Source organism: Protopterus annectens, chromosome 2.part1 (genome assembly GCF_019279795.1).
Source record: "Protopterus annectens isolate FY-2018-M chromosome 2.part1, PAN1.0, whole genome shotgun sequence".
Classification (NCBI taxonomy): Eukaryota; Metazoa; Chordata; order Ceratodontiformes; family Protopteridae; genus Protopterus; species Protopterus annectens.
Window position 1 is genome coordinate 1,796,777,514 of NC_056729.1, and position 15,128 is coordinate 1,796,792,641.

Here is a 15,128-nt window from a genome sequence, read left to right on the forward strand (position 1 = left end):
CTCCTCCCTTAATTACAGCTCTGCTCTCCTTACTTCCATTCCTGCTCTACTCCCATTACCTCCCTCCTCAAACCTGCTTTTAACTTTTGCCTACTACATAGCACCCTTGTTATTATACCCCCTCTCTCTCTCTCTCTACCTCTGATAAGCTCACTGGTTTTCCTGCCTTCTACTTCGAGCTTTACACCATTTCACACATTTTCCTTCCCTTGGCCTATCTTCTTCCCTTAGTGATCTGTCTACAGTACATCTGCTTTTAACACACTCACTTTCTTCTTACTAGTCACACTATCACTGTCTCACGTACCTGCTTCTTCTACCTGGCTGATTGTTTTCTCTCAGCACTTTTCCACTCCTTTGTCTCTTCCCACTCCGTTCGCCCTGCGGGCTCACTCCGCTCCCCTCCCTGCCCCCAAATCCCACCCACCCCTGCAACCTCTACATTTATCCCCACATAACCGCACCCTCCATATTCTTCACCAATCTCAGCCTCTTCCTGTCTCCACCCACTCATCAACACTCTCCACCCTCACCCACACACAACCTCTCTGACTACATACCTTACAATAATACAATCTCTTACTCAACTCAACATGTCCCACACACACCTCCCACTCCTTCTACTAACTGTATTAACTTCTCTCTCCACTACCTATATCATATCCTACTATGAGCTACCTCTAAGCTCTACTGTTAGCATCCCAAATAAATGCACCCTAACTACCCCCCCAACTATACTCACTACCTATCTCTGTCCCATATATAACAACTCATATCTTGAACCAAAATACCATCGTCTCTCACATATTAAATACCTTATTCTCACACTCTCAAAACACATCTACTACTTTAAGCCCTCACTCAAACAAAGTTTGTCATTACGAGATGGGGACATACACCCTAATCCAGGCCCTGAAACTGTCGTACTTCCCCTTAATTCCCAACATATGAAATCTAAGTCTACACCACACACCCCATCTCCCAAATCTCTCTCTATAGCTCATCTTAACATCCGAAGCATTTGCAACAAAGTCCCAGCTCTTCATGCCCTACTAGAAGTCCAACAGTTTGACATTCTCTGCCTTACCGAAACCTGGCTTAAACCCACTATAAAAGACAATGAAATTATCCCCCCCGGCTATAACATCCTAAGACAAGACCGTCCAAAACAAAAAGGGGGCGGAGTAGCCATACTCTACAAAACTGGACTAGAAGTATGTAAAACTATCTATACCCCTCCAAATGACACTAATAGTGAAATTATTACAGCCAAACTCTCCCTCAATCCACACAAAACTATAAATATTATTTGTGCTTATCTTCCCCCAGGTAACAATCCTCCTTTATTAGAAGGCCTACTTAACTGGGTCGCAAACACTCTCCCTCAAGAAACCATACTATTAGGCGACTTTAACATTGATTGGAACATATGCAAACAAATGAATCCATCTACCCATATTAACCTCCATGGATTCCATCAAACCATTAATTCAACAACTAGAACAAATAAAACCAATAACAAAGAAACCATACTAGACTGGATCCTAACAAATACCCCCCAACAAAAATACACTACAGGAACCCTCCCAGATGACCTTAGTGACCACTCACTAACATACATTATCAGGCACAAAACACACCTAGCGAAACCACCCCTTATCCGATTATCTCGCAGCAAAAAACACTTTGACCCCCATCACTTTCAACACGAACTTAGCCTAGTCAACTGGTCACCTCTACAAACCTTGCCATTAGACGACGCAGTTAACCACTTCAACAATACCTTCCTTACCATTCTTGATCATCATGCCCCCATGCGCTCTATATGCATGAAATTCAGGACAGCACAATGGCTTACAAGTAACACTAAACAACTTATAATAAGTAGGAACAAAGCCTGGACTAAATGGCGAATGACTAAAGACTCACTTGACCACCTCAATTACAAACAAAAAAGAAACTTGACTAAAATAGCTATCATACAAGATAAAAAACTTTTACACCCAATTACAGAGTTCCTCCCAACAACAACCACAAAAATTCTGGAATTCTATTAACAAACTACTTTCCCGGGAAAGTGGAAACTCAGTCCACTAGGCTCCCACCCTGACTCTCCCTTGCATACTGCAAATGCTTTCAATAACTTCTTTACTTCTACAATACTTAATCTAGCCAACCAACAAAGCCCTGACCCTGCTCTACTAGGTAACCAGAACTGCACCCCACCACCATTTCATCTTAAACCCATACCCACCTCCTATATTCTTAACCTACTTCAAAAACTTAAAACTTCTACACCCTCAGCCGACAAAATCCCAGCAGAATATCTCCAGCTAGGAGCTAAAGCTATTGCCTACCCAATCTCTATACTAATTAATAGAACCATAAAAGAAAGTACTATACCTTCATTCTGGAAAATCTCCCACATCATCCCACTCTTTAAAGGGGGTGATTCTTTTGAATACTCTAACTATCGCCCTATTGCGCTGCTATCTCCTATAGCAAAAATAATGGAGAAATGCATCCACAAACAGCTACTTAATCACCTCCTATACAATAATCTCCTAGCAAACTGCCAACATGGATTTCGTCCCTACCATAGCACCACCACAGCCTTACTAACCTTTATTGACTCCATTAATAATAACCGAAACAACAATCTTCTTTCATCAGCCTTCTTTGTAGATCTGTCAAAAGCTTTTGACATGGTGAATCACCAACTACTCCTTCATCGCTTAAAATCTCTTTCTTTTGATAGCACTGCTTTAAACTGGTTTACTTCTTATCTTCAAAATAGGAAACAAGCAGTGCTATGGAACAACAGTCTCTCGGAGCTTCTTCCTACCTCTCTAGGTGTCCCTCAGGGCTCCATCCTAGGTCCTCTTTTATTTTCCATCTTTATTAATGACCTACACCTTGCCACACCTCTAACTACTTGTATTCAATACGCTGATGATACCACCATCATTTGTTCTGCCTCCAACCAAAATGACTTACACGACCTCACCCAAAAAACTTTTACTACCATAGAGCAATGGTTCTCTAATCACTGTCTTCTTCTAAACCCTAAGAAAACTAAACTTCTCCTCTTCTTACCTACACACCAATCCCCCTCTATTAACTTCTCTATTACTTCAAACAGTGGCACCCTTATCTCCCCTGACCAAACAACCAAACTCTTAGGCATAACTGTTGACAACCAACTTAAATTTGACTTTCATATTAACTCAACCATAAAAGCAACTAATAGAAAATTAGGTTCTCTTTACAGAATCAAATCATTCTTAACTCCAGAAGCTAGAACTACCATAGCCAGAACACATCTTATCTCTACACTACTATATGCTTCCGCTATATATACTAACCTTTCCAAATATAACATCAATAAGCTTACATCAACCTACAATAACATTGCCAGATTTGCCACTGCCTCCCCATATAAAACACATCACTGCAGAAATCTCCACCTCCTAGGATGGCTAGAGCTACCCCACCTGATTCAATACTATCAACTCTCTATAGCCCATAAAGCCCTTCACCACCCTGATTATACACCTATGCTCTCCACCCTTATTAAGCCTTACAACAACCTAAAAAACCTTCGTCTAGTAAAATACTGATTCAAACCTCTCTATCTAAGAACACTGCAGGTAACTCCATATTTTCCAACTCAGTTGGTAAAATATGGAATCAACTTCCTCCTGACTTGACAACCCAAACCTCCATCTCACTGTTTAAAACTAAACTAAAACACTACCTTTCCAACCACTGGCTATGCTCATGCAACTACCCAACCTGATCTTTCTGCTCCTCACTACTCTTGCATACATCTTTCTTTCTCCCAGCTCTAAGCTATTCTACTAAGAAATGCTCTCTCTAATCTTGTAACTATACCCTCCTCCTTATTCTACTGCTTACTTTTATACATCCTACTGTATCCTGTCTTATTCTACCCTTTCCAATACTCAAGCAAAAGCTCTACCTCCTATTATCTTTATGTACTTTCCTCATATTGTCATTAAAATGCCCAAAGTATGTTCTGTGCTTGAAAATTTTTTACTGTGTACATATTTTTCATGCTTTAATTTTTGATTTGTGTATTTACTTTTCCTCTCATGCATGTAATACCTTATGTATTTTGTAAAGACAGTTTGATTATCATGCTGTTAGATAGCGGAGCTTTTCTCCTCGGGCCTCCACTGAAAATGGACATGTATCCAGTTGGACTAGCCCGGTTAACAAATGTAAAATAAAATAAAATAAATAAAATAAAATAAATAAATAAAGAGTTGTTAACATTTTCTTAATTTACACAACCCACATCTGAAAACCTGGACCCAGCATGCATTGCTTTATCCATAAGTAGAGGAGTTTAAAAGCCTTACCACGCACATTGCATAAATCTTTTTTTTTTATTTTGCTATCAAATCATTCCCATATTGATTCAGACTGTCAGCCCTTATTAAAGTCTGTGTACAATATATCAACAACTCCATACTGAACAACCATGAATTCTCCAGCTATCAACAATTTAATTATATCTGTATCAGAAATATAATGTCTTAAAATGTAAGTTTTATAAATGTGTGATATGTGATCCTCTGGCCATTGATACATTGGGAAGCTCTCTTAAGTATCTTGCAGGCAGAAACTACCGCTAAAAAGGTAACATTGTGACTCCTATTTAATAATCTTATCCGGACTGTATCACCAAGAGGACACAAACAGAAAAGAAGTATCCAAGTACTTTGCCTGGCTGAAATGAATTATATTAAGGGTCATGTGATAGAAATGAGTCTTCTTTCTTAAGACATCCTATTCTTTTTTTTTTAAAGGGGAGATTTAATAGTTTAATTTTTATGATTTCAGAAAGGAGTCCAAACTGCAAGTGAACTATGTTATGTCTATGTTGCTAAAATAAGAAGCTCACATATACACTTTGTCAACTATGTATCCATCCATAGCTGTATTATGTCAGATAATTTATGTCAAAAATGTATGCTTACATTTCATATCAGCCAATAGCATTCCTGTTTTTTCAGTATCACAACAATTTCCCAAAGTATATTTAGAATTGATGTTTTTGATTATTAATGTATACTTATTGATTATAAAAATAGTTAGCTGCCTTCAGTTCATGATATCTCCAATTTAAGCATGACCACCACTTTAAAAGTCATAGGATAGCAGTAGATACATTTTTGTAAAATACCAGCACTAGTGTACTCCCCTGCTGTGAATATACAGAAACCCTGCACTGAAAGGAATGTGACCACCACTGATTACAGCAAGAGGTTCTCCCGTTCGATTCTCGGCTGGAGTGCGGGGAGTGCCTTCTGTGTGGAGTCTGCATGTCCTCCCCACGGTTGGGTGGGCGTTCAAAAGACATGCGTAAATGAGCATGCCTTCGTTGAAGGTTGAACGTCGAGCTGGCACCTCAGCGTTCATGAAAATCTACTGCCAATCATTAGCGGACCAGAGTTCCACTGTGGCAACCCCTAAAAGCCGAAAGACAACAACGACATTTAAGACCATTATTCATTGTCTCAGACACATAATGTTACTTCAGTCATACACCTCCGACAATCATTGGTTCATAGATTAGTACTAGGCTAACTGCCCTTGTGGGCCATTTCAAGCCTAGCCAATTACCCCATGTGAGATTCAAACCTAGCAGATTGTGTCTGTAAGGTAAACACCCTAACTATTATGCCATCCTCCCAGTGCACTTAACTTAAGATGCACCATTCATCATACACCTCTGACAATTAGTGCACTTAAGAGTTACTATTCATCATACACCTCCGACAATCAGTGCACTTAACGTAAGATGGACTATTCATCATACATCTCCGACAGTCAGTGCACTTAACTTAAGATGCATTATTCACCAGATCACCCTCAATCAACCAGAAGCATTCTGTGGCTCCAACTGTTTGTCTTGCACTACAATAGCCTACAAATGTAAAAAAAAAGTGCACTGATTAGACCCAACATCTGAAGTGTAAAAGCTTGTACCTAAAAAGAATGAAATAAATCACCAGTAAGCCCTAGTTATTTGAAAAAAAAATGAAACTTTCCATATTAAGATTTTCAGAACACATAGCATTAATATCATTCTAATACAAAAAAAACAAATACTACTGCACTCATTCTTTTCAAACTTACACAAATAAAACTATTTTCACACAGACTCAAGCAGTCATTGTAAGCTAAATATTTACAAATAGGGCTTTAGTTGTTATCAGCTTTTCTTTCCAACACATACCGCTATCAATAAAATGGAAAAAAAATTCCCATATCATATTCATTTTATGATTCACCAGGATCGACAAACCTTCAAAAATCAGACTGGAAGTGAGTCCTAATTGTAGATCTGGCATACTGTTTGTCTATATCAAATTCTAATTCTTGCTGTATAATCTTAATATTGTCTGTAGGGGACTGTAAGTTAGTTAATACCTGCAATCCACTTAGGAGAAAGACATTCAATATGGCTGGAAAAGTCAGTTTATACTTTTGATGCTTTCTGATGCTGTCTTATAACTTCAGTAATTTTGACATTTGTATAAAGCACTGCATTGTGCCATTATAGCCTCCTTACCCCAATTCAAAATATCCCTAAAGAATCACCTAATCAGGCATTGGCTATGTCCATGTCTAAACCTAGACTGACCAAATATAAATACAACTCAAGTAGGTAAAATATGCAATAAAAACAACTTCCTTATCCTATATGAATAAACTTTCTAAACCTAACCTACCCAGACTATATACACTTCTCAACAACCTTTAGAACAATATTATCTAAACCTAACCTACCCAAACTATGTACACTTCTCAACAACCTTTATAAAAATATTGTAAGGATGTTAACTTGCTGTCATCTAATGCTTTGCTTTTAACTCTTCTATAGTAACCTTTAACCCTTCTAAATCTAATTTCTAATAACTCCCCTTCTTAACTAACCACCTTTTTCTCCTGGTTGTCACCCTTGACATCAATCTATGTATCATGTCTTTCTATACACTCCAATGCTGTGCAATGATTTCTGTACATATTTCATACTATAAACCTACAAAGATCTTAAACTTCTGTGTAACCATGTGTATATATAATCACCTTTTTAAAGTTTTACATTTTAAATTTTCAATGTAACCATGTATATTGATTGTCATTTTTTGTACATAAGTTCATAGGTTGATACTAGGCTATCTGCCCTAGGGCATTTATAAGCCTAGCCAGAGAGTTTGGCTTTTGCCACCCTTTTAGATTAGTTGACTGTGCCTCTGTATAGTAGGTCACAGAAGATAGCCCTTTTAAGGTTAGTTTACTGTGCCTCTGTCTAGTAAGGACACAGAAGAGATCCCAGGGGTAAACCTACGATCTCCCATCCACTCGTCAAGATTTCTCTTAAAGAGGGTCATTGAGGGACTCTGCCTAACATGGATTGGGATTTTGTTCCAGAGTGAGGGGAGCCTCTGAGATATGAATCTGTCCCTCCAGCATGTCCTATTTATTTCTGTGCTGAGGTTTAAGTCCCTGGAGCGTGTAGCTCTAAGGGATTTGGATTTCCTGAGGTGGAGCATGTCCATTAATTCTGGGTTGGACATGGCTTTATATGTCAGGCACAGATCGCCTCTGAGTAGGCGGTAAGCAACTGAGTAGAGCTGGAGTTTCTTTAGCCTAACTGCGTAGGGCATCTGTTTGAGTCCCTTGATCCTCTTGGTGAGGTACTTTTGGGGTCTTTCCAGTTGCTGCAGGTGTCGGGTAAGGTACATCCCAAATGGGGCATTGTATTCAATTATGGGCCTGATGAGTGATGAGTAGAGGGGCACAATGACCTCTCTTGATCTAGATGTGAACCCTTTCATGATAAGGTGGGCTATATAGAAGGTCTTTCTAACCACTTTGGCAACATGATTGTCAAAGGAGAGATTGCTATCTACTTGGGTCCCCAAATCCCTAATTACTTCTTCCGATTAATGGATTACCACCTATGTGGTAATTTGTGGGCACTTTGTTTTTCCCAAAGGGGATGACTATGCACTTTTTGGCATTTAGCTTTAGGCCATGGCTCGGGCACCAGTTACCCATCTCTGTGAGACCCTTTTGGAGGATGCTTGTGTCAGTCGGCGAGTTGATTATGGCACCCAGTTTGCAGTCATCTGTGAACTTGGTCAGCCATAGTCCTCCCATGTTAGCCTGTACCTCAGATAAATATATACCGAACAAGAGAGGTCCCAGGACTGAGCCTTGTGGGACGCCACTTGTAACTGGTTTAGAGTCCGACATGGCACCTGCAATTCTGACCATGTGGGTTCTATTCCTGAGCCAGTTTGCAACCCATCTTGTGACATAGGGGTTGATATTTAAGCTGGTGAGCTTATTTATGATGCCCGAGTGGGGTATTGTGTCGAAGGCTTTTGCGAGGTCCAGGTAGGCTGTGTGGACTACCTTCCCTTCATCTATGGCCTTGGTGACTGTTTCAAAGAAGTCGACCAGGTTCAAGAGGCAAGATCTGCCCTTAACAAAGCTGAATTGGGTAGGATCCAGTGTTTGGAGGTTCCCAATGTCTTTGTTTATGAGTTGCATGATGATACGCTCCATAGCTTTGCATACCAGGCTAGTCAGGCTTATAGGGTGATAGTTTCCGGGGTCCGTTGTGGCACCACCTTTGTGGAGTGGGACCACTGTTGCTGTACGCCATTCCTTGGGTACATGTCCTGTAGTAAGGCTGAGATTGAACTGTGACTTTATGTGAGGGTTCAGTTCTTCTTGGAGTTCATGTAAGACACAGCCCGGGACACCGTCCGGTCCCATTGATGCTGTGTTTTTTGCTTTGGAGAGGGCAGCTCTCACCTGTGCATCTGTGATGTCAGGGAGGCTACACTCTGTTGGGATAGACATTTGCTCTTTTGGGGGGGGGAGTTTGCACTGAACCTGTCTGCCAGGATGTTGGCAATGTCTGTGGGTTCAGTGTATTTTTTGTCATTTTGAACTAACTCAGAGCATATCTGGGAGTTGCCACCCAGGTTCCTGACATAACTAAAGAAGGCCTTGTGATTATCTTTAGCATCTTGTGCAATTTTTCTTTCGAAGCTGGCCTTAGATGATTTTATGAGGGATCATAGTTTCTTGCTAGTACTGATCAGAGATGCCTTTCCTTTTTGGGATTTTGCTCTATCATGTAGTAGCTTCCTCCTTCTGTTGTATAGCTTATTTATGGCTGGGGTCCACCAGACAGGTCTCCTGCCTTTGGAGGAATGAGTCTTGGTTTTAGTTTGGATAGCACGATCTATGCATTCCTGTAGGTGTCCATAGAAAGGTTTGTAAAGGATTCTGCAGTTTGGGCTGTATTTTCCACTGGCCCGGGGGCTTTGAAGGATTCCACCTCAGTTTTGAGAAGTGTGAAGTTTGCTTTTGAGAGGTTCTTCACTGTGGTTTCCTTGGCTGGGGTGGGGACGGGATATGGATGTCCAGTGAGATTAATTTATGGTCAGATCTTACCAATGAGGGGTATACCTCAGGTCCAATATGTTTTCCCCTCTTGTGGGAGTGGTGACCAGTTGTTCCATAGCATTTGAGTTTATAAATTCTAGGAACCGTTGAGCGAGGGCGTTGGGGCTTGAGTAGTGCTCCCAGTCTATGTTTGGGTAGTTGAAGTCACCCAATATAATGGCGTTTGGAGAGACCTTCATATTCTCCAGTGTTCTCAGGAAAGCCGAGTGGGGTTCCTGAGTTTGGGAGGGTGGTCTGTAGCAGGCTACAAACTGAAAGGCAGTTTTGCCCACTGTTAGTTGCACATGGATGTGGAGCTTTTCTCCCCGGGCCTCCGCTGAAAATGGACACGTATCCAGTCGGACTGTCCCGGTTAACATATGTAAAATAAAATAAATAAATAAATTGTCCATTCATATTTAAGGTGAGTCAGTAATATTGTAACCCAACTATGTATCTGACTGCAGTTATGAATAAAACCAAAAACGATCATCATATTCCTTACCACCATCTCCACCACATACTACTGCTGATTAAAGAGATTCTGTGCCCTGAACCGCCTATTGCAAATGAAAACATTGAGCTCCAGTAGAGCCATTGTGCCCTGTATCCAAATATTTATTGACTAAGGCTCTGGCAGCACCCTTGGCCAGTATTTCAGGACTATTGCTGTATAGTAAAGCCTAAACTCTTGGAGGCTTCAGTCTTCCTTATACCTGGGCCTATCACATTCCCGTCTCCTACTGGTTGTGTACCTTCCCTTATTAATGTTAATCTTTTTATTTGAATTGTGCCAAAAATCCTTCTGCAATTCAGAAGGGCTGTCAGTAAAATGAATCTTGGCAATGCAGTCTTATGACTCATCTCTGCCTTCTGCTAGACAAGTGTCTTCCTAAAAGTGTGTAGTTATGGGGTGAGATTGTGCTTATTTCAGAAAACCTTCTGCTTCAATTTTCTGTGTTGTGGCCTTCTGTATCATTGTCTTGAGATTCAATAAATGCCATACCCTTAAATAAAGTTTATAGACCTGCTGAGTCTGTGCTTTCTTCAATGTGCACTGGATTTCATCTGCCACGTGTGGATGATATGAAATTACTTTGCAACAATTCCAGGCACATAGCTTAGCGGAAGAAAGATATAGTTGACAAAAACAGATGCCTGTGATCCTTAGATATTTTTTTCTGTTGAGCTACCCCATGCTTTCTTCTAGTGCCCTTTTCATTCTGTGATTGCTTCAGTGCAGGTTGCCCTATAATATAACAAGAAACATCAGATATCCAACTAACTGTGCTCCTTAGTTTTTGCAACTAGGTTGGCCCTTTAGCCTGGTGTCCCCACCACTGGATTCATAGATTCAAACATAGGCTAACTGCCCTTGTGAGTCATTTTAAGCCTAGCCAATTATTCCTTATGAGATTCAAACTCTGCACCTTGTGTTTATAAGGCAAGCACCTTAACCATTAGGCCACCTTTCCAACCTTTGAAGTGCTCATGAATGTAATCTTATATGCTGCAACTGAGTGCAGGTTTTGTTATTTTTAGCTAGATACAAACTGGTGTATAAACAATATTTTGGGTGACCACTGTCTATCATTATTTTCCATTTGGCCTTGTTACTGGTAGATTTCTTTAAATTTAAATGTATACATTATTGGAAGAGTGTTCTGGAAAGATCTATTATTGTGGTAAGTATGCAGCTGTTCTTGAGTGATACATTATCAAATCACAAATGCTTTGCTACCCACAATGCATTTATATGTTTTGTAGTAACATTGTTTGTGAAACTGCATGTGTTTTAACCGAAGTGCCACTTTTTATTTTTAAGTCAGACTCTGCCGAGTCTCAGCAACATAGTCACAAATGCTTTTAATACTTGTCATATTAAAAATTGTAACTTATCCACAGCACCTTCTAAGGCACAGATGTTTTATCAAGCGTATGAAACATTAGAAGGACATAGACTCCGTAAGTTTGGTGTTTCGTAACATATGAAGACTTCCTGCTGTTCTTCACATTTCTGTTTTCCTCTTCTGTATTATACTTTTTAAGCATGCATTAATGGGGGCTTTCACATCAACTGTGTCAAAATATACTCTAAACAGCTCAGTCCATTAGGAGTTGGCACGAAAGATCATAGGAGGACAGAAGCACTTGTGCTAATCCATGTTATGACCAGAAAAACAAAGTACATTATTCATGTGTTACACTGCATTTCACGTGTGGATGCACTCACAGAACTAATCTGAAAGAGATTAATGTTAATACAATCAGTAGATATATACAAAAACTATAAACTAATGATGTGTAACTGGACTGTTACATGTACACGTGATGTACAATGCTAATGTGACATTCTGGGGAAGCGGTTATGCAAATTAGTCATGTGCTCTCCCCTAAAAAAGCCTGTGGTAAGGCATTTATGCAGCCAAGCATTCATGTTCACTCAGTCATGTCAGAGGCAAGTGCCCAGTGTGTGTGTGTGTGTGTGTGTGTGTGTGTGTGTGTGTGTGTGTGTGTGTGTGTGTGTGCGTGCGAGCCCATGCATGTGCTTATATGTATGTGTGAGTGCATTTGCGGCTATGAGTGATGTAAGGTGTGTGCGTGTGTGTGTGTGTGTGTGTGTGTGTGTGTGATATCACAGTAGAGGGTTAGTTAGTGAATAGGTGGGATGGGGGGATCTGTGACAGTGTGTCCATTTGTGAATGGGAGACTGTGTGAGTGTGATTGAGTGCTGGGCTGTGTATGTGTATATGTATATGTGTGGGGGAAGACTATCACAGCTCCAGACTCCATTAGACTAATGAAGAAATCCTTCAATATTGGGGGAGTTGGGAAGACTTGACACCAGGGTCACTCTTCTTTGTAAATCCTTAAAGGCACTTAAAAAAAGTGCAAAAGACATGGAGGGCAGTAGTATAGCTAGGGTGGGGTGAATAGGGCAACTGTCCTGAGCACAAACTGTTGGGGACACTATCAGCCAATCCCTATCACTCTTCAATGCATACCAGCTTTGCATTTCTGGTCAAACCTCAGTGCTGTAATGCTGTGTGTGTCATAAAGTATAGCAACCACTTTGCTACATTGTAGCAAGCAATTTACAATAGTTTAAAAGTAAAAAAAAAAATCTCTTTTTTTTCCTTTTACTGCATATCTAAAAACTGTAGGTCTCCATTAAGGAAGGAACTATATATTCATATTGTAGAAAACAGATTGTTTCATTTTAAAAGATTTCTTTTTTTACTCAAACCTGTGCATATTACACTGTGCAGGTAAGATATAAACTAAGCCAAACTAAAAAAACAGTGCAGCAAAAGACAAATAGTAACTAAAAAGCCTGCTAAGACAATACCAGTACTCCATAGTGCACATACTCATTATTAAAAATGAGGTGACTGAGATTACATGCCTCTCAACCTCTTATAGCAAGAAATCTGGACAAAGTTATAAATAAAAGTGGAACAAAGGCCCAGGTTTTGCATTAGCATAAATTTTCTGAAGATTATGAAGCCTGAAACTCAAATGGCTGTCATTATTTTCTGACTTCAGTCTTAAATGAGTTGCCACAAGTTTGCCAGAAAAACACAATTTTATGAAAACTGGACCAAAAATAAATGGCAAAAATGTGGACATTCTGCAAAAATCTATTCAGTTGAGGGTTATGAGTCTGGGAATCTTAGTTTGTTGTAGCTTTTGTCTACTTTTTATAAAGCAGACTTTTTCAGAACTAGTATAAACTATAGCGGCTATTTACTACAATTTACAAAAATATTTTTTTTCTGTCAAACTTGTGCATCATAGCACTCAATGCAGGCTGGGTGTAAGTAGTAGAAGCTGTTTGCTACACTTTAAAAGAAGATTTGTTTTTAAAACTCAAACCTGAACATACTAGCAGGCCGGGTATAAACTATAGGAAATGTTTGCTGTGTTTGTAGCAAGCAGTTTCCTACAGTTTAAAATCAAAAACAATTTATTTTTACTCACTTAAATGTGAGGATGGAAAGTCAGGTCAAGACACGGAAATGGATAATGAATTGCCTTTGACACTGGGGTGAGGGGAACGCATGTTGTGTATTTGGCATTTTTTGGTGTGCCAGTAGAAAGAATGGAGGGTTTTTCTCTTCACTTGAACAGCTAAGGAAGTGGGGTGCTAGATTGTGGGACAAGCACAGGGTGATGGTTAAGCCAGCTACACTTCTGGGAAAGTGGGGAGAGACAACAACACATTGTTAGCTCTATGCACCTCCTTATAAAACCAGGAATACTCCTACATATTACCTTAAAGTCTTTGAAAAATTAAAATTAAAGGTGGAGAAAAGTTGCAAATACTGAACCCTTTACACAGAAAACAGCTTAAGAAGTAGGAGTCTTTACCATCTACACTAACTGCTAAGTTTGTGTGGCAGGGTGTTTTTACATAGTAAGAAGTGTGAAACTCTGTCTGCCATTAGTCACTGTTTGCAATGGTCTGTGAGTTCCAAGGGACAGGACAGTGTAACAGTCAACAGCAGGAGCGTCTGTAAAATCAAGGACAGTTGAGAGAGAGATGGGACTATTTATTTGTAGAAAGAAGCTTCAGGACAAAGCTAGAGAAATACTAGTTGATACCAGGGAGACTTTTTAAATGTTTAGGTGAACTCACTTAAAAAATATTGGAGCAACTGTTCTAGCATTGCACAGCACTTTACAAACAATAAGGAAAGTGCAACTCTAATGTCTGCCGTTATTGACTTACTGTAAGGATCATGACCTACAAGGCAGGAGCAAACATTGAGAGACTTAGAAAACATTCTGCAACACGTAGGCTGTGTGTGTGTGTGTGTGTGTGTGTGTGTGTGTGTGTGTGTGTGTGTGTGTGTGTGTGTGTGTGTGTGTGTGTGTGTGTGTGTATCAGAAAGAACGAGGAGGGAAATTATACCATCACAACGCATGGCCTGCCAGTGTTGAATACCCCAAGAATGTGCTGAAATGCACTCAGAATGGCTAAGGGCAATTAAAAAACATGCAAATTAGCCAATAGTCAGGTCTTTCCACACTGTGGCTATCATGTCTCCAAACTGCAATTTTCCATGTCACCTAATCATTCGCTTTCAGCTGCATCTCTTACCATCAGCAGTGATTTTTTTAAATATCTGGGATAGTTTTGTGCAACATTAAACCCCCATTTTGAAATTTAATTCACTGCAGTTATGTAGACTGCATGTAATACCTAGCACAGAAAGTCAACATTTTAAAGCTCTTTGTCTTTAACATTTTTAATGAAATGTAAAACTTTCACAAATAAATCTCAAAACAGTGTGTCAAAATTCTGAATATGGAAAGCATTAGAAAACAACAAATCCAATAAAGGAGAAGTATTTTTAGCTGTTTATCTATCAGTTTACAACAGTTTAATTAATTTAGAGTTTTAAGCCAGTTTTAGTAAAATAGTCTAGATAGGAGTCCACTTCTTTTGTTGAACTGTCTACAGTATCTTTTGCACAGCATAACCAAGTGCCATAATCACAGCATCAAGTCTTATCTTGTCTGTCTATAAATGTGTCTTGTTTTCCAACAGCATGGACAATCTTGCATGATTAATGGTTTGAAGAAATGCCTGCGTTTAGTGTATGCTGAGTACTAACTGTATG

General features: G+C 39.6%; 1 protein-coding gene across 11 annotated transcripts in view; it reads left to right on the top strand.

Moving 5' to 3' along the window:
• HSPG2 (heparan sulfate proteoglycan 2) overlaps nt 1–15,128 on the top strand; it is a 2,126,006-nt gene that overhangs the window by 1,361,313 nt on the left and 749,565 nt on the right. For 10 of the 11 annotated variants that reach the window (XM_044063227.1, XM_044063230.1, XM_044063231.1 and 7 more), the window contains one exon: nt 11,407–11,466. The exons of the other annotated variant lie outside the window; for it this stretch is intronic. In XM_044063227.1, coding sequence (XP_043919162.1) covers nt 11,407–11,466 — 60 coding nt within the window. The remainder of the gene's footprint in view (nt 1–11,406; nt 11,467–15,128) is intronic. 11 annotated transcript variants of the gene reach the window in all.